Below are 18,806 nucleotides of genomic sequence, written 5' to 3' on the forward strand. Positions count from 1 at the left end.
CAGATTCTTCCCCAGAGCATCTGGATGGACCGTAGCCCTCCAGACACCTTGATGTTGACCTAGTGATACTGATTTTGGACTTCTGGACTCCAGAACTGTGAGTGAATCAATTTGGGTTGTTTTAAGCCACCAAGTTTGTTATACAGCAGTCAAAGGAAACTAATATAGCACATTTTTCATCTTCCAAATAAACGACTTGCATCCAAATCCTTGTTTCTTGGGGCTTTGACTTCTGGAAGAAGCCAAAATAAAATGCTGACATGTGCTCTTTTGTTTTTCCCCATTGCCCTTCCTCTGCTCCCATTCTGGAAGGAGATGTAATGATTGAGGCGGTTAGCCATCTTGCGGCCATAAGGTGACCACAAACACAAAAGCCCCACCCTCAGGGTGGGGAAGCAGAAAGCTGCATGGAGACTTGTATATACAGCTAATTATTTGACATCTTCAGCCAGATGTATAACAGGCATCTCAAACCAAGCTTGCATTTTCTCTAGTCTTCCTTATTTTAATAAATGACAATCTTATCCTTCCAAACAGTGGGGCAAGAGATTTTGGATCATCCTTTGCCCATCTCGCTCATGCACACCACATATCCAATCCACGATCTCTAAATATTGTCAGTGCTTCTGTCAAAATATACCCATTTGTTACTATTTCTACCTCTACCAACCTGATCCAAATCACTGTCATGTCCCACCTGAATGACTGCAACAGCTTAGCTTGTCTGTCCCTCCTGCTCTTGCCTTGCTGTGGTCTATTCTCCACAGAGCAATCGGAGTAAGCCTTTTAAAACACTAACTCAGAGAATGTCAGCGCTTTGTTCAAGGCCCTCCAGTGACTTTCCATTTTACACAGCCAGTGGGCCTAGTCCGTGAGGTACAGGCCTGGGTTCACACATATTACTTTAACTTGTAACTACTGTAAGTGACCTTTCATAAACATTGTCCTGTAAAAAGTATATGTGGATATATCCTACATGGTGGCATTTTTAATCTTTGCCTAAACTCAGTAGCAGCTTAATTAGTTTCTCAAAGGAATCATTCCCTTCCTTTCTTTCCTTCCCCGTTCCCCCCCCCCTCCCCCCCTCCCTTCCTAGTGTCTTCCTCCCTTTCAAAATCACTCAGTGAGGGACGCCTACGTGGCTCAGTCCTTAAGCGGCTGCCTACGGCTCAGGTCATGATCCCAGCGTCCTGGGATGGAGTCCCACATCCGGCTCCCTGCTCTGCAGGAAGCCTGCTTCTCCCTCTCCTACTCCCCTTGCTTGTGTTCCCTCTCTCGCTGTGTCTCTCTCTGTCAAATAAATAAATAAATTAAAAAAAAAAATCACTCAGTGAATTCCTACAAACACTAAGCACTGTGCTAACATTTCAGGATCTACCTTCAAAGTAAATATCAGGATTTTACCCCAGGTCTATTTCACTTTGTTTCTTCTTCAGAGAAACTAGGAAGTACAACTTATCAGATTTGATTACTCTGGAAAGGAATATGTGTGGGTGGGAATAAAGAGTGGAGGGAGAATAATGGGGGTATAGACTGGGCCATTCAGAAGGCAAGAGAATCAACCAAATTAAAAAAAAGAATTTTCAATGTGCAAAAAGAATACATTACTACAATTTAGGAGCACCTGGGTGGCTCAGTCGGTTAAGCAGCTGCCTTCGGCTCAGGTCATGATCTCAGGGTCCTGAGATCGAACCCCACGTTGGGCTCCCTGCTCAGCGGGGAGCCTGCTTCTCCCTCTCCCTCTGCCGCTCCCCCTGCTTGCACTCTCTCTCTCTCGCAAATAAATAAAATCTTTAAAAAGTATACATTACTACAATTTATTAAACTACCAATATATTGACTTATATTAGAATGTTTTACAAATTATAATTAAAACTGTATTAAACCAAGAAACTGGGAAGTAAAGTTGTGAGTATGAATTAATATATCTCAGAGGGAAAGAACACTTAAAAGGTTAAGAAAGATGCCCACATAGAGTACTGCTTTGAAGGATTTTTCTGAATTAGATGTGAGAGGTTATGCTTTATTATCCATCTGTCTTGGTTCTTTGAAAATATGACTTTCATGGCAGATTAAAAAAACTGGCAGATCATGCAGATTTTTAGGAAGGATTTGATAAGATTCTATGAACAGGATCAATGACTAAGATATAAGTTGCAGAATCAAAAGTAAATGATTTAGTAGAGAAAAATAAGACTTTTGGTTGAAGATGGATGAACATCAACATTTTTCCTTCCCAAATCCCACTAAAATGAAGCAAAGGGGTATTTTTAACCGACGAGGACAAAGATAATGGCAGCGAACAGTAGAGAAAGCCAAGAAGCAACCCAACTAGGTAGAGGGGGTAAATGCCGGCAGCCCAATTTACACCCTCTAAGCGGGAGAATTTAGAAGAGTGTTCTCTAGAATCTGATCAGCCTGAGACAGAGACTGAGCAAGACTAGGCTGATGACACGCCGTGAAGCCCCCTGTCAACAAGCACCTTGTGTATACACTGGAGCTTCCTGTCAGCTTTGACTCTGCCATCCTACACTGGGAGTGAGCAGTCAGGGATCACAGACGTGTGAGGAAAGCAGTTCACACAACTAGGTCAAATACAAGCAGAAAGACAGTTTTGGAAGGAAATTTCTCCGTGAAGAAGAAAACTTTTAAAAATTATAGTTAAGATACTAGAGTTCTTAACTCCAGGAGAAGACAAAACGTTTTATAGGAAAGGAAGAGTCATCACAGCATGCTCTATGGCTCAGAGGTGAGGAGCATCAAGTCATAACGAGGCAAACAGAATGTTGATCCAATCAGAATTACAGTGTATTGAGAGGATGGAAGAATGCGAAGTACGATTGTGTGTGTGTGTGTGTATGTGTGGGACTGTGTGTGTGTGGGGGGGTACTGTGTGTGTGTGTGGGACTGTGGGTGTGTGTGCATGTGTGTGTGTATGTGTATGTATGGGACTGTGTGTATGTGTGTGGAGGGACTGTGTGTGTGTGGGACTGTGTGTGTGTGGGACTGTGTGTGTGTGGGACTGTGTATATGTGTGTGTGTGGGGGGGACTGTGTGTGTGGGGGGGGACTGTGTGTGTGTGTGGGACTGTGTGTGTGTGTGTATGTGTATGTATGGGACTGTGTGTATGTGTGTGGGGGGACTGTGTGTGTGTGTGTGTATGTGTGTGTGGGACTGTGTGTCTGGTGGGGATGAGGTGGTGAAGGCAGAAAAAGTAACCCATGATGGATGCCAATAGATAATGCTTAAAACTGAAAAATCAAGAAGTAGCAAGATAAGCATGTTATTTAGAGATAGGGAGATAAATACCAGAAGAATTGCCTCTGGGGAATGGAAAACTGGGGAGGGAACAGGAGACTTGTTTTTTGATAACAGCGATAAGGAACCAAATGACTTTTTAAACTATATACATGTGTAACTCAGTAAAGAAAGATCTGGATAAATGTTCTGTTTCAGTTAGAAAAGATATTTTAAAGAAGTTAGCCATTATAGGGGAATCCACTTATACAAGGAAAAAAAAAAACCATTTTTTAAAAGCAACACTCTGGGGGCGCCTGGGTGGCTCAGTCGTTGAGCGTCTGCCTTCTTTTGGCTCGGGTCATGATCCCAGAGTGCTGGGATCAAGCCCCACGTAGGGCTCCCTGCTTGGCGGGAGGCCTGCTTCTCCCTCTCCCACTCCCCCTGCTTTTGTTCCCTCTTTCGCTGTGTCTCTCTCTGTCAAATAAATAAATAAAATCTTTAAAAAAAAAAAAAGCAACACTGTGGAACTCATACATTTTGGGACTCTATAAATGTATTTCGTTGACCTTAGGATTGCTCAATGCATTTTATTCCTATCAAATTCCTATTTAGAAATGACCTTTAGGGGCACCTGGGTGGCTCAGTCGGTTAGCCGTCTGACTTTGGCTCAGGTCATGATCTCACGGTCCTGATCTCAGGGTCCTGACATGGTTGCCAGTACTAAAAATCCCAGGAGAGGCAGTAAAAACAACATAATCAGTGCTGAAATAAAAGTGAGAAAACTCAAGAAAGTCCTCAGGACAACGGAAATTACGAGAGAAAAGAAAAAGATAGGATCCTTCTAGGGGATGAGAATGAAACAAAAGAGTGGAGAATCATTAACCAAAGAAATAGAAGAAAATGTCACTGAGTTGAAGAGATTTGAATCTTTAGTGTAAAAGTGTTCACCAAATGATGTGAAGGATCATGGCAAAAGAATCCATACCTAGAAAGTTATCCTGACAAATTTGTAAATTCCAAGGATAAAAAAAAAAAATCCTATAAACGCTCACACACACGCACACACACACACACACAGAAAGAAAAAGGAAGGAAGGAGGGAAGAACAAACCTGAAAGAAAGCCCCACTTGGGCTCACTGCTCAGCGGGAAGTCTGCTTCTCTCTCTCCCTTTGCCCCTCCCCCTGTTGGTGCTCTGTCTCTCTCTCTCTCTCAAATAAATAAATAAAATCTTTAAAAAAAAGTCCACTGACAACTTATAAAATAGGATGTAAAACTTCTAAGAGAAAATGAGGAAAAAGAAAATTAGATCAGACTGGTACATTTGGGGAAATCAAAATGGGTCAAATATTAGCATAAATAAATAAATAGATTCTCCTTTTCATGGCAGAGACTCTCCAATTGAGGTATATTATTAAATCTAACCATATGTTCCTTATAAGAGACACAATGTGATATAAAAAAATTCAAAACAAGAGTGTGAGATGATAGAAAATATATATTGGTCTCTGCCCCCGATTCCTGGAGCAGAGCTGCTAAAATCCTTGCCATTTCCTAAGTGATAAGAGCACCAGGAGCATCTTTTGCTCTAACATCTGGGTCTTTGACCCTGGTTCCTGACACAAGGCTCCTGAAAACTTTGTAATTTCCCAGGTGATAGGAGTGCCTTTTGTTCTAATGAGGCAGTTCTAGGTGGGCTCCTGGATGAGGGCTGGTCACTGCAAAGACCAAGCCATGATTGGAAGCTTGGAATTTTCAGCTCCACCTTCTATTAATGGTCCCTTATGCCTATACGATGGAGCCACCATAAAAAAATCCCCAAAACATGGGGTTTGGAGAGCTTCTGGGTTGGTAAGACAGGAAGTGCTGGGAGGCTGGCCCACCTGGCAAGGGCCTGGAAGCCAAGCACCCCTTCCCACACACCTCGCCCTATGCCTCTCTTCCATCTGGCTATTCACCTGTAGCCTTTCCCCTTTGTCCTGATAAACGTGTTTCCCCGAGTTCTGTGAGCCACTCTAGCAAATTAGGTGGGGGGCACTGGAACCTGCCATCTACAGCGGTCGGAAGCACAGGCAGCAACCTGGGCTTGCTCCTGGCATCTAACACGGCAGGAGGAGCAGGCTTGTGGGGCTGAGCCCTTCTCCTGTGTGACCTCGTGCCATCACCAGGTAGGCGGTGTCAGAATTGTGTTAAATTGTAGGACACCCAGCTGGTGTCACAGATAATTGCTTGGTGGGGAAAAACCTTCACACATTTGATGACCAGAAGCATCAGAAGTGAAACGTTCTCTGTGAAGATAAAGGCACAGAGGGAAGAAAGACATAGAAGAGAAGAACTGGGTTTCTCCCTACAGAGAAAGGAAAAGACTGAGTTTCTTCCGTTACAAAGGGGATGAACAAGGACATTACGGACTAAAGTTAAACTAAAAAGGCAGCAGAGATGGCAATATGAATATCAGGCAAAGCAGAATTTCAACAACAAAAAAAACACATTAACCTATACTTGTGAGATCTTTTATAAAGCTAAATCCTATAATATACCAAGAAGATATAACATCCATGAACCTCAATGCATTAAGCAACAGAACACTGAAATCTGTAAGACAAAAACTGTTCCAAATATAAGAATTGGACAAAACCACAATTATGGTAAAGCTCTTTCTTAAAATTTGACAGATCAAATAGACTAAAAGGTAACAATGGATTTGAAAAACATGATTTAAACATACTTAGTAAAAGGTCCGATAACCTGTATATAACTTTTTTAACCTTTTTACTCAACCAATACAGAATATACATGTGTTTTCAAAGCCCAAAGGACATTTCTAACAGCTGATCTAGCAACAGATTATAAGAACACTCTTAACAAAATTGAAATATCAGATAGGCCATAGTGGTGGTAGGGAGATTAGAAAGTAATAATAATAAAAATATAATTAACACGGAGGGCGGAGCAAGATGGCGGAGGAGTAGGAGACCTGGATTTCGTCTCCTCTCAGGAATTCAGCTGGATAGGGATCAAACCATTCTGAACACCTACAAACTCAACAGGAGATCAAAGAAAAGAATAGCAACAACTCTCTCATCAGAAAAGCGACCACTTTCTGGAAGGTAGGACGTGCGGAGAAGTGAATCTGAGGAGATATTCGGGAGGATAGATGGCGGGGGAGGGGCCTCCGTCGGCTGCTTCTGGCAAGTGATAGAACCACAGAGCACAAAATCGGAACTTTTAAAAGTCTGCTCCGCTGAGGGACGTCACCCTGGTGGCTAAGCGGGGGGGTGGAACCCTCGCAGGAGAGTGTGGTCTCAGGACCCTCGGGGTCACAGAAAGACCGGGGGTGCCTGAGTGTGGCAGAGCTCCCAAGTAACGAAGCAGGGAAGTCGGCTGCAGAGGCGGAGCCCAGGCGTGGGCTCTCAGCTTGGGGTTGCCATAAACCATGATCCGTGGCACAGTGGGGCCACTGCTCCTCCAGCAGGGACCCAACAAGCGGCAGATCCGGGGAGACGCACCTTCCTCCCCGGGGAGGAGCCACGCGGGAGCGCACCGCAGGGATCTGCTGGGTTTGGAGACTCCACATGGGATTGGGTGCCAGAGATAGAAACGCGCGGTCACAGGCCGGGTGAACACGGGTTGCGGCCGGAGACCGGGGAGTCGGGAGTGACTGACGGCTTTTCTCTGGGGGCTCACTGAGGAGCGGGGCCCCGAGTTCTCGGCTCCTCCGGGGCAGAGATTGGGAGGCCGCCATTTTCACTCCCCACCTCCAAAGCTGTACGGAAAGCTCGCAGGGAACAAAAGCTCTGGAGAGCAACCTGAGCAGATTACTTAGCCCAGACCGGGCAAGGGCGGGGCACTTCCGCCTCGGGCAAAGACATTTGGGAACCATGGCAACAGGCCCCTCCCCCAGAAGATCAGCGAGAACAGCCAGCCAAGACCAAGTTTACCGATCAATGAGAACGGCAGAACTCCAGCGCTAGGGGAATACTGCAAATAGAATTCATGGCTTTTTTACCATGATTCTTTAGTCTTTCAAAGTTAACTTTTTTTAACTGTTTTTTTTTTTTTAATTTTTCTTTTTCCCTTTTTCAACCAACATCTTATCAATCCCTTTTTTAAAAAACATTTTTATTTTTCATTTTTAGAGTCATATTCTATCCCTTCATAGTAGTTACCCGTATTTTTGGTATATATATATATAAGTTGATCTCTCTTTAAAATTTTGAGATAGTTTCTTCTAACAGATCAAAATATACCCTAAATCTCTAGTATATGGTTTTTTCTACTCCCCTGCCTGATCACATTCTCTCCCTTTTTTTTCTTTTTTCTTTTTTTTAAATCCTCTTCTTTCTTTTTTCAAACAACTTCTTATCAATTCCTTTTATAAAATTTTTTATAATTTTCATCTTTACAGTCATATTCCATCCCTTCATCATATCAACCCTTATTTTTGTACATATATAAGTTTTTCTTTCTTTAAAATTTTGGGAGGCACTTTCTTCTAACTGACCAAAATACACCCCAAATCTAGTGTGTGGCACTGATCTATATACCAGCCTGATCATATTTGATCACATTCTGGTTTTTTTTGTTGTTGTTGTTTTGTTTTGTTTTGTTTGTTTTTGTTTGTTTTTATCTTTATCTTTTTCTTTTTTTTTCTCTCTCTCTTTCCCTTTCTTTTCCCACTGCTTCAGGTCTTTTCTGATTTGTTTAGAGTATATTTTCTGGGGACGTTGTTACTCTGCTAGCATTTTGCTCTCTCATTAATCTATTCTCCTCTACACAAAATGACGAGACGGAAAAAATCACCTCAACAAAAAGAACAAGAGGTAGTACTGACTGCCAGGGACCTACTCAATACGGACATTAGTACGATGTCAGATCTAGAGTTCAGAATCATCACTTTAAAGATACTAGCTGGGCTTGAAAAAAATATGGAAGTTATTAGAGAAACCCATTCTGGAGAAGTAAAAGAACTAAAATCTAACCAAGTAGAAATCAAAAAGGCTATTAATGAGGTGCAATCAAATATAGGGGCGCTAACTGCTAGGATAAATGAGGCAGAAGAGAGAATCAGTGACATAGAAGACCACATGATGGAAAATAAAGAAGCTGAGAAAAAGAGAGCTAAACAACTACTGGATCACGAGGGCAGAATCTGAGAGATAAGCGATACCATAAGACGAAACAACAGTAGAATAATTGGGATCCCAGAAGAAGAAGAAAGAGAGAGAGAGGCAGAAGGAATAATGGAGCAAATTATAGCAGAGAACTTCCCTAATTTGGGGAAGGAAACAGGCATGAAAATCCAGGAAGCACAGAGAACCCCTCTCAAAATCAATAAAAATAGGCCAACACCCCGACATCTAATAGTAAAACTTACGAGTCTCAGAGACAAAGAGAAAATCCTGAAAGCAGCTCGGGAGAAGAGATCTGTAACCTACAATGGTAGAAACATTAGATTGGCAACAGACCTATCCACAGAGACCTGGCAGGCCAGAAAGGACTGGCAGGATATATTCAGAGCACTAAATGAGAAAAACATGCAGCCAAGAATACTCTATCCAGCTAGGCTGTCATTGAAGATTGAAGGAGAGATAAAAAGCTTCCAGGACAAACAAAAACTAAAGGAATTTGCAAACACAAAACCAGCCCTACAAGAAATCTTGAAAGGGGTCCTCTAAGCAAAGAGAGAGCCTAAAAGCAACATAGACCAGAAAGGAACACAGACAATATATGGTAACAGTCACCTTACAGGCAATACAATGGCACTAAATTCCTATCTTTCAATAGTTACCCTGAATGTAAACGGGCTAAATGCCCCAATCAAAAGACACAGGCTATCAGACTGGATTAAAAACAAGACCCATCGATATGCTGTCTGCAAGAGACTCATTTTAGAACCAAAGACACCCCCAGATTGAAAGTGAGGGGGTGGAAAACCATTTACCATGCTAATGGACACCAAAAGAAAGCTGGGGTGGCAATCCTTCTATCAGACAAATTAGATTTTAAACCAAAGACTGTATTAAGGGATGAGGAAGGACATTATATCCTACTTAAAGGGTCTATCCAACAAGAAGATCTAACAATTGTAAATATCTATGCCCCTAACATGGGAGCAGCCAATTATATAAGGCAATTAACAAAAGCAAAGAAACACATCGACAACAATACAATAATAGTGGGGGACTTTAACACCCCCCTCACTGAAACGGACAGATCGTCTAAGCAAAAGATCAACAAGGAAATAAAGACTTTAAATGACACACTGGACCAAATGGACTTCACAGACATATTCAGAACATTCCATCCCAAAGCAACGGAATACACATTCTTCTCTAGTGCCGATGGAACATTCTCCAGAATAGATCACATCCTAGGTCATAAATCAGGTCTCAACCGGTACCAAAAGATTGGGATCATTCCCTGCCTATTTTCAGACCACACCGCTTTGAAACTAGAACTCAATCACAAGAGGAAAGTCGGAAAGAACTCAAATACATGGAGGCTAAAGAGCATCCTACTGAAGAATGAATGGGTCAACCAGGAAATTAAAGAAGAATTAAAAAAATACATGGAAACCAATGAAAATGAAATCACAACTGTTCAAAATCTTTGGGATGCAGGAAAGGCAGTCCTAAGAGGAAAGTATATAGCAATACAAGCCTTTCTCAAGAAACAAGAAAGGTCTCAAGTACACAACCTAACCCTACACCTAAAGGAGCTGGAGAAAGAACAGCAAATAAAGCCTAAACCCAGCAGGAGAAGAGAAATAATAAAGATCAGAGCAGAAATCAATGAAATAGAAACTAAAAGAACAGTAGAACAGATCAACGAAACTAGGAGCTGGTTCTTTGAAAGAATTAACAAGATTGATAAACCCCTGGCCAGACTTATCAAAAAGAAAAGAGAAATGACCCAAATCAACAAAATCCTGAATGAAAGAGGAGAGATCACAACCAACACCAAAGAAATACAAACAATTATAAGAACATATTATGAGCAACACTATGCCAGCAAATTAGATAACCTGGAAGAAATGGATGCATTCCTAGAGATGTATCAACTACGAAAACTGAACCAGGAAGAAATAGAAAACCTGAACAGACCTATAACCACTAAGGAAATTGAAGCAGTCATCAAAAATCTCCCAAAAAACAAAAGCCCAGGGCCAGATGGCTTCCCAGGGGAATTCTACCAAACATTTAAAGAAGAATTAATACCTATTCTTCTGAAACTGTTCCAAAAAATAGAAATGGAAGGAAAACTTCCAAACTCATTTTATGAGGCCAGCATTACCTTGATCCCAAAACCAGACAAAGACCCCATCAAAAAGGAGAATTACATACCAATATCCCTGATGAACATGGATGCAAAAATTCTCACCAAAATACTAGCCAATAGGATCCAACAGTACATTAAAAGGATTATTCACCACGACCAAGTGGGATTTATCCCTGGGCTGCAAGGTTGGTTCAACATCCACAAATCAATCAATGTGATACAATACATTAACAAAAGAAAGAACAAGAATCATATGATCCTCTCAATAGATGCAGAAAAAGCTTTTGACAAAGTACAGCATCCTTTTTTGATCAAAACTCTTCAGAGTATAGGCATAGAGGGTACAAACCTCAAGATCATAAAAGCCATCTCTAAAACAACTACAGCGAATATCATTCTCAATGGGGAAAAACTGAGAGCTTTCCCCCTACGGTCAGGAACACGGCAGGGATGTCCACTGTCACCACTGCTATTCAACATAGTATTGGAAGTCCTAGCCACAGCAATCAGACAACAAAATGAAATCAAAGGCATCCAAATCGGCAAAGAAGAAGTCAAACTCTCACTCTTTGCAGATGATATGATACTTTATGTGGAAAACCCAAAAGACTCCACCCCAAAACTGCTAGAACTCATATAGGAATTCAGTAAAGTGGCAGGATATAAAATCAATGCACAGAAGTCAGTGGCATTCCTATACACCAACAACAAGATAGAAGAAAGAGAAATTAAGGAGTCAATCCCATTTACAATTGCACCCAAAACCATAAGATACCTAGGAATAAATCTAACCAAAGGAGCAAAGAATCTGTACTCAGAAAACTATAAAATACTCATGAAAGAAATTGAGGAAGACACAAAGAAATGGAAAAACGTTCCATGCTCATGGATTGGAAGAACAAATATTGTGAAGATGTCAATGCTACCTAGAGCAATCTACACATTCAATGCAATCCCTATCAAAATACCATCCACTTTTTTCAAAGAAATGGAACAAATAATCCTCAAATTTGTATGGAACCAGAAAAGACCCCAAATAGCCAGAGGAATGTTGAAAAAGAAAAGCAAAGCTGGCGGCATCACAATTCCGGACATCCAGCTCTATTACAAAGCTGTCATCATCAAGACAGTACGGTACTGGCGCCAAAAACAGACACATAGATCAATGGAACAGAATAGAGAGCCCAGAAATGGACCCTCAACTCTATGGTCAACTCATCTTTGACAAAGCAGGAAAGAATGTCCAATGGAACAAAGACAGTCTCTTCAACAAATGGTGTTGGGAAAATTGGATAGCCATATGCAGAAGAATGAAACTGGACCATTTCCTTACACAACACACAAAAATAGACTCCAAATGGTTGAAAGACCTAAATGTGAGACAGGAGTCCATCAAAATCCTAAAGGAGAACATAGGCAGCAACCTCTTCGACCTCAGCCGAAGCAACTTCTTCCTAGAAACATCGCCAAAGACAAGGGAAGCAAGGGCAAAAATGAAATATTGGGACTTCATCAAGATAAAAAGCTTTTGCAAAGCAAAGGAAACAGTCAACAAAACCAAAAGACAACTAACAGAATGGGAGAGGATATTTGCAAATGACATATCAGATAAAGGGCTAGTATCCAAAATCTATAAAGAACTCATCAAACTCAACACCCAAAGAACAAAGAATCCAATCAAGAAATGGGCAGAAGACATGAACAGACATTTTTCCAAAGAAGACATCCAAATGGCCAACAGACACATGAAAAAGTGCTCAATATCGCTCAGCATCAGGGAAATCCAAATCAAAACCTCAATGAGATACCACCTCACACCAGTCAGAATGGCTAAAATTAACAAGTCAGGAAACGACAGATGTTGGCGGGGATGCGGAGAAAAGGGAACCCTCCTACACTGTTGGTGGGAATGCAAGCTGGTGCAGCCACTCTGGAAAACAGTATGGAGGTTCCTCAAAAAGTTGAAAATAGAGCTACCATATGATCCAGCAATTGCACTACTGGGTATTTACCCCAAAGATACAAAAGTAGGGATCTGAAAGGGTACGTGCACCCCAATGTTTATAGCAGCAATGTCCACAATAGCCAAACTATGGAAAGAGCCAAGATGTCCATCGACAGATGAATGGCTAAAGAAGATGTGGTATATATATATACAATGGAATATTATGCAGCCATCAAAAGGAATGAGATCTTGCCATTTGCAACGACGTGGATGGAACTGGAGGGTATTATGTTGAACGAAATAAGTCAAACAGAGAAAGACATGTATCATATGACCTCACTGATATGAGGAATTCTGAATCACAGGAAACAAACAGGATTGCTGGAGTGGGGGTTGGGGTGGGAGGGATGGGGTGACTGGGTGATAGACACTGGGGAGGGTATGTGCTCTGGTAAGCACTGTGAATTGTGCAAGACTATTAAATCTCAGATCTGTACCTCTGAAACAAATAATGCAATATATGTTAAGAAAAAAAAAAAGGAAGAAGAAGAAGAAGGTAGCAGGAGGGGAAGAATGACGGGGGGAAATCGGAGGCGTAGACGAACCATGAGAGACGATGGACTCTGAAAAACAAACTGAGGGTTCTAAGGGGTAGGGGGGTGGGAGGATGGGTTAGCCTGGGGATGGGTATTGAGGAGGGCACATTCTGCATGGAGCACTGGGTGTTATGCACAAACAATGAATCATGGAACACTACATCTAAAACTAATGATGTAATGTATGGGGATTAACATAAGAATAAAAATATATATATATAAAATTAACACCCCCCCCCCAGAAGTGACATGTCTTAAATATCTCAAATTAGTCATGGAGGAAATCAAAGTTGAAATACCAGACTATTTAGGAAATGAGAGTGGAAACACTAATACTATGGCCCACAGCAGAGCTGTGCTCAGGAGAAGCTTAAAGAAATCATAAATTTCAGAAATCATAAAATTCAGAAATCATAAAAAGAACTGAACCAGATTTTTCAACTCACAAATCAGGAGTACAAGATCAGTAAAATAAATCATACAAGGACAAACTAGTAAGAGTAGGAATTAAGAAGTAAACAAAGCAAAATCCGACATGGTTCTCTTTAACAGGCCAATACAAATACATCATTTGTTCATTCTGTAATTATTTATGTTCTGGGCACACACTCTAAAAACAAATGAAAAGGACAAACTCAGATAAGGCTGTTTTGATTAGAAGGAGTTTAAGTTGATTATTATGGCACAAATACAAACACCTATAATTGGGGGAAATCATGGATTTAAAATTAAAATCAAACCCTGTGATAACCCAGGTGTCAGAGCATAATGACTCACCCAACGAATATTCTGGGCTAAAATCCCTCCTTACCCCTTCACACTTTCTGTTCCTACTGTCTGGAACTCTCTTTGCCCAATATAATCTCTGCCCCAAAGCCACCTGACCAGGAACCCTTCTTTGATCACCCCATTCAACCTCCCATCCTTAGCCTGCTTTGTTTCTCTTCATATGACCATATGAAACATGTTAGTATCTCCCACTAACCCTTGGAGGAGTGGCCTCGTTTTGTTCACTGCTCTCTTTTGGTGCTGAGACCAATCAATGGTTTATAGTAGACTCTAGATAAATATCTGTTAGATGAAGTTGCGCCACAAAATGTTACTGTGTATGTAGGTGACATGGTTTGATAAGCTCTGTAACACACCTCTGTGAAAGCTGATGAGGTTTTATTGTCTTTATGATCTAGATTTTTACATATATCTCAATAGCATGCAGGACAGAAGCAAAGCCAGCCTGGCTCTTCATGCTTTGTAGACCATGGTAGACAATGTCTGGTCCCATGTCTGCTGGGATGAGTAGGGTAGTTCCTCAGGGAAACCTCTAGTGATTCTCATTCACTTCTGGCTTGTGGTTACATTGTACCCAAACAAGCTCTGTGACTCCCCACTAAATTCTAAGCTCCTTAAGGTCTGTTTCTTAGTGATCTTTGTATAAACCAAGAGACTTAGTGTTGTACTTGCTATGCATTCAATATTCTACACTTTTCCCCCAAAAGAATGAATGAAGACAAATAGCAGTCTCCATGGCCTCAGATCTGCAGGAGTCAAGTGGTATCTGGTATCAAGCCTCGGGTTTGAGACCTTCAATCTGCCTCTTAGCCCTCAGTGCCGTCATCACAGCAGGGACCTAACACCCGCTCAGCCCCGAATCCTAACCGGGCTCTGCCACAGAGAGCACGCAGGCTGCTCCCACATCTCAGGGCCACCCATTTCCTGTGGAGCAAAGCATGCAGGGATTAGAGCCACATGTATCCGAATTCAAATCCTACCTTTCCACTAACCAGTTGTACATTCTGGGGCAAGCTGCTGCTTTATTTCTCTTTCTTTCTACCTTTCTCAGCTCAGAAATGTGGCAGAGGCTGCTAACTGTCCACCAACATCCATTCTTCTTCCTTTTATCACCTAGGCCATCGAGCTGCTCAGTTAGAGACCACATGTTCCACCCTTTCTTACAGCTAGCTAGCTGTAGCTCTGGGACGAAGTTCTGGCCCACAGGAAACGGCTAGAAGTGAGGCCTGCTATTTCCAGGGCACATTCCAAAAAGGAACCAAATCTCCTCTCCTCTTGCCCTTCCCCCTTCGCTCTGGCAGGAGCACAGCAGTGGAAACTGAAGCCACCACTTTGGGTCCAGGCATAAAAATCATGCCGTGAGGAGGGCAGAGCTGCCCTCCCAGTCCTGGGCTGCTTATCCCAAAACTTGTCCATGAAAGAGAAATAAACTGCAATCTTATTTAAACCACTGTATTTCGGGGTCTCCTTATTACAAGACCTTAGACTATAATCTAACTAGTACACTCGATTCTCTTAGTTATACAATGAGAACAATAGCAGCCGGGCTGTTGTAAGGAGGAGTATGCAGCAGGATTTACAAAACCGACCGTTATTCTTACCCAGACCTGTGCAGCTTTCCTTTAGCATGATGTCAAAGTCATGGTCTGAGCAGAATAACTGAAAGGGAGACACTTGGAGAGGTTTGACGAGTGCAAGTCAGTCACAGTCAAGATTACACACTAGAGTACCACTCCTACCCACTGTCCCTCCCGTGTTCGCCCCTCACCTGTCCCCTCCTCTGCCCGGCCCCCAGCTTTGGGGTTAGCCAGTGGCCTGCTGACTAATGAAACAACAGGAGAAGGAACCTTTGTGGTCGTGGTGGCATGGGAGGGGTGGGGACAGGTATTTGTGAAAGGGAATTTAATTTTTTGCAGTGGGGAATGCTGTACAAATTCTGTCCCTTATCTCTTCATGAGACCTTTGGTAAAATATTCAGTTCTTATTGTTGTTTGAGGAGCCAAATCTTTTTTTTTAATTTTATTAAGTTTTTAAATTTTAATTCCAGGATAGTTAACATATGGTGTTATATTAGTTTCAGGTGTACAATATAGTGATTCAGCAGTTCCATACCTCGCCCAGCGCTCATCATGATAAATGCACTCTTTAATCCCCATCACCTGTTTCACCCATCCCGCCACCCACCTGCCCTCCAGTGACCATCAGTTTGTTCTCTGTAGAGTCTGTAGGAGCCAAATCTGTTCTGAGGCTGTTTAAGGGTTGAGTTCAGCCTTAAGGACAAATGTGGAGGGAAGCCTGGGACACTCAGTGCAGCAAGAAAGAAGCAAACTGGGTGGGAGCTGCTGGGAACCCAAGAGCACATTGGGCTGTGTGGGCACCCATCACCCTAAACCACTGGAAAAACTCACTAAAAGTTGGAAAATGGTGATTTTCCAATACAGACCCATAGTCAAAATTGGAAAGATACATACCATAGGTTCTTGATTAGAATCACTTGAATTTCCCTCCATCCACCTCACCAAAAGTAATTGGTACATCCTTCTATTAATATTCAATTTTGAAATTCATGTATCGTCTGGGAGTTTTGGGGATAGTTAAGGACCCACTTATTAAACTGAAAATTTTCAATCAACACTTACCCCATCATATTATGGGCTTGGTTCTCCATGTCAAGAAAGTGCTGCATCTGATTTGTTTCTTGATTTTTAATCTATTAGGGGAGAAAATGATCTAGATTACTAAAACGCTTACTTTATTCACCTATAAAGCAAGAAAATTCTGCTATTGGCAAACCATGCTGTGTGCACTTCTCCAAGCGTAGCAGCTCTTGGTTATACAAAATGCAGAAATTTGGACCTTTTTAAAAATTCCCCCCTGCAGTTATGACATTGGTTCAGTCATGAGTTGAAATACATGACATTGGCTGATATGAGCATTCATTCACTATTTCTTGAAGAACAGCTTGGTGCCAGGTACTTTGCAAAGGGCTCATCACATGAGATGAGTAAAAGAGAATTCCTATTGTAGAGGAGTTAAAGCTAAATGTTCTCAAACTTTCCTTTCTTGTCCCTTAAAAGTTCACCTTTATTTTAAGTAAATTCTCTCTTTGGCCCTTTCTGGGTTTTGTTAGAATAAATATACCATGAGATTTATGACAAACAGGTTAAGAGTTGCCTAAAAATATAAATCTTACAATTCCTCAATGGCTTTGTGGGCACCTGTTTACCTGGATGTTAGTACTTGCTGAAAGAAAAAGAAAGAAAGAAAGAAAAGAAAAGAAAGAAAGAAAGGTGGGCGGGAGGGAGGAAGGAAGGAAAGAAAGAAAGAAAAGGAAAGAAAAACGTTTTCCCCAGCAACAAAGTTTTAATTTAAAAAAATACATGAGAATAAATGGACAAAGTATTGAAAAGAACTTCAACTCCTCTGAATCACTGAATTAAAGTCAATTAAATAGCATTCAAGATGGCAGAACGAGGAGGGAGACTCCGGGCTCACGTCACTTCCAAATTAAAGGAATTAAAGAGAGGCTCTGGGATTGTGTGTGGAGCAGAGGGGTGAGGAGCAGGGATAGGGAACGAAAACTTGACCAGGAGGGACAAACGAATAAACTGATTTTGCAGGTTCTTCCAGTCACTCACTTTAACGTCAGGGAAACCGAGGCACAGACAAGCTAGGTGACTTGCCCGAGGCCACACAGCTAGCACCTACACCTGCCGACTCAGGGAGACCCGGCGCGCTACCCTCCCGACATCCCGGGCTCGCCCCGCCGGCGCGCGCACGGCTCACGCCCGGCCCCCCGCGCAGCAGCCGGCCTGCAGGGGTCCCTCGCCCCCGCCCTGGGCAAGCGCAGCCGAGGCGCCGGGTCGAGGGGGGTCGAGACCGGGTCCCGGCGGCCGGGGCGGGTTACCTGCGCCGCGCCGCGCTCTCCCGAGAGGTCTGAGGTCCCCGGAGCAGGAACGCCGGGGTCACCCTCCGCCCGGCCCGCCCCGGGAGGCCCCGCCGCCCGCCGCCGCGCTCCCGCCACCCCGGCGCGGCCTCCGCGCGGCCGCCGAGGCCGTTAGGGCGTCTCCCTCCCGGCCAGCCGCCTGCCCGCCGCGCCGCCACTGGTTGCCATGGGGACGCGGCCGGAACGGGCCGCCGCCGCCGTGGAGGGGTGCGGGGGGATGGGCTGGGCAGCAGCCGCGGAGGGGCTTTGTCGGGAGTGGGGGGCGGTGCTCCCAGGTCCTCGCCGGTCCTCGCCGACCCGCAGGTACGCGTCCGGTGTGTGCTCCCTAGACGGCGTCCTCCCGGAAGCCGCGTTCTGGGTCCTTTCCTCTTCGCGGCTCTCACGAGCCCAGGGTCAGCCACCCAACAGGGGTCGGAGAAGTATTTGCTGAATGAAGGAAGAGGGGAGGCGGGGAGGCGGCCTGCGTCCAAGTTTCTTTTCTTTTTTTTTAAGATTCCATTTTTAAGTAATCTCTACACCGAAGGTGGGGCTCGAACTCACAACCTCAGAGATCAAGAGTCGCATGCTCTTGAGCCAGCCATTCTCCCCTGTATCCAACTTTCTTAAATTCCCCCGGCGCTCCTCCCTCTTACCCACGATTGAAGTGGCATCAGAAATGAAACAGACGTGGGGTCAAGAGAACTGCCTTTCTCTTCGCCAAGGTGTCTTTCACCTCAGAAGAGCTAGGGGGTTTCAAACTGCATTGCTCCGCGCACAGCTGCTCTGGTCGTCCTGATAGCAGCAACCGTCCCTGTTTTTCCCACACAGCGCCCTGGTCCTTAGCACAACTTTGCCAGTTAGGCGGAGCAGACAGGAGAGGAGAAGGAAATAGCTCCTAAGTAGGGGAAGGAGGGAACCGAGTGACTGATTCCAAATTCTTTTCTTTTTTCACTGAATTCCGAGAATAATAGATGACAGAAGCTCTGTCTCACATAGTTCTGATTTCAAAGAACAGGAAAGAATATATATAT

At 43.2% G+C, this 18,806-nt stretch overlaps 1 protein-coding gene across 5 annotated transcripts in view; it reads right to left on the bottom strand.

The window, feature by feature from the left end:
- Positions 1 to 18,806, bottom strand: part of DEUP1 (deuterosome assembly protein 1) — a 106,501-nt gene that overhangs the window by 70,738 nt on the left and 16,957 nt on the right. For 4 of the 5 annotated variants that reach the window (XM_035009390.1, XM_035009393.1, XM_035009392.1 and 1 more), the window contains exon 2: positions 16,490 to 16,560. In XM_035009390.1, coding sequence (XP_034865281.1) covers positions 16,490 to 16,536 — 47 coding nt within the window. In that variant the 5' untranslated portion in view covers positions 16,537 to 16,560. Of the gene's footprint in view, positions 1 to 16,489; positions 16,561 to 17,757; positions 17,839 to 18,806 lie in introns of those variants that run through there. The other variant, XM_035009391.1, reaches the window with a different exon arrangement.

This window comes from Mirounga leonina, unplaced genomic scaffold (genome assembly GCF_011800145.1).
Source record: "Mirounga leonina isolate KUSES-001 unplaced genomic scaffold, KU_Mleo_1.0 Mir_153, whole genome shotgun sequence".
NCBI classification, from domain to species: domain Eukaryota; kingdom Metazoa; phylum Chordata; class Mammalia; order Carnivora; family Phocidae; genus Mirounga; species Mirounga leonina.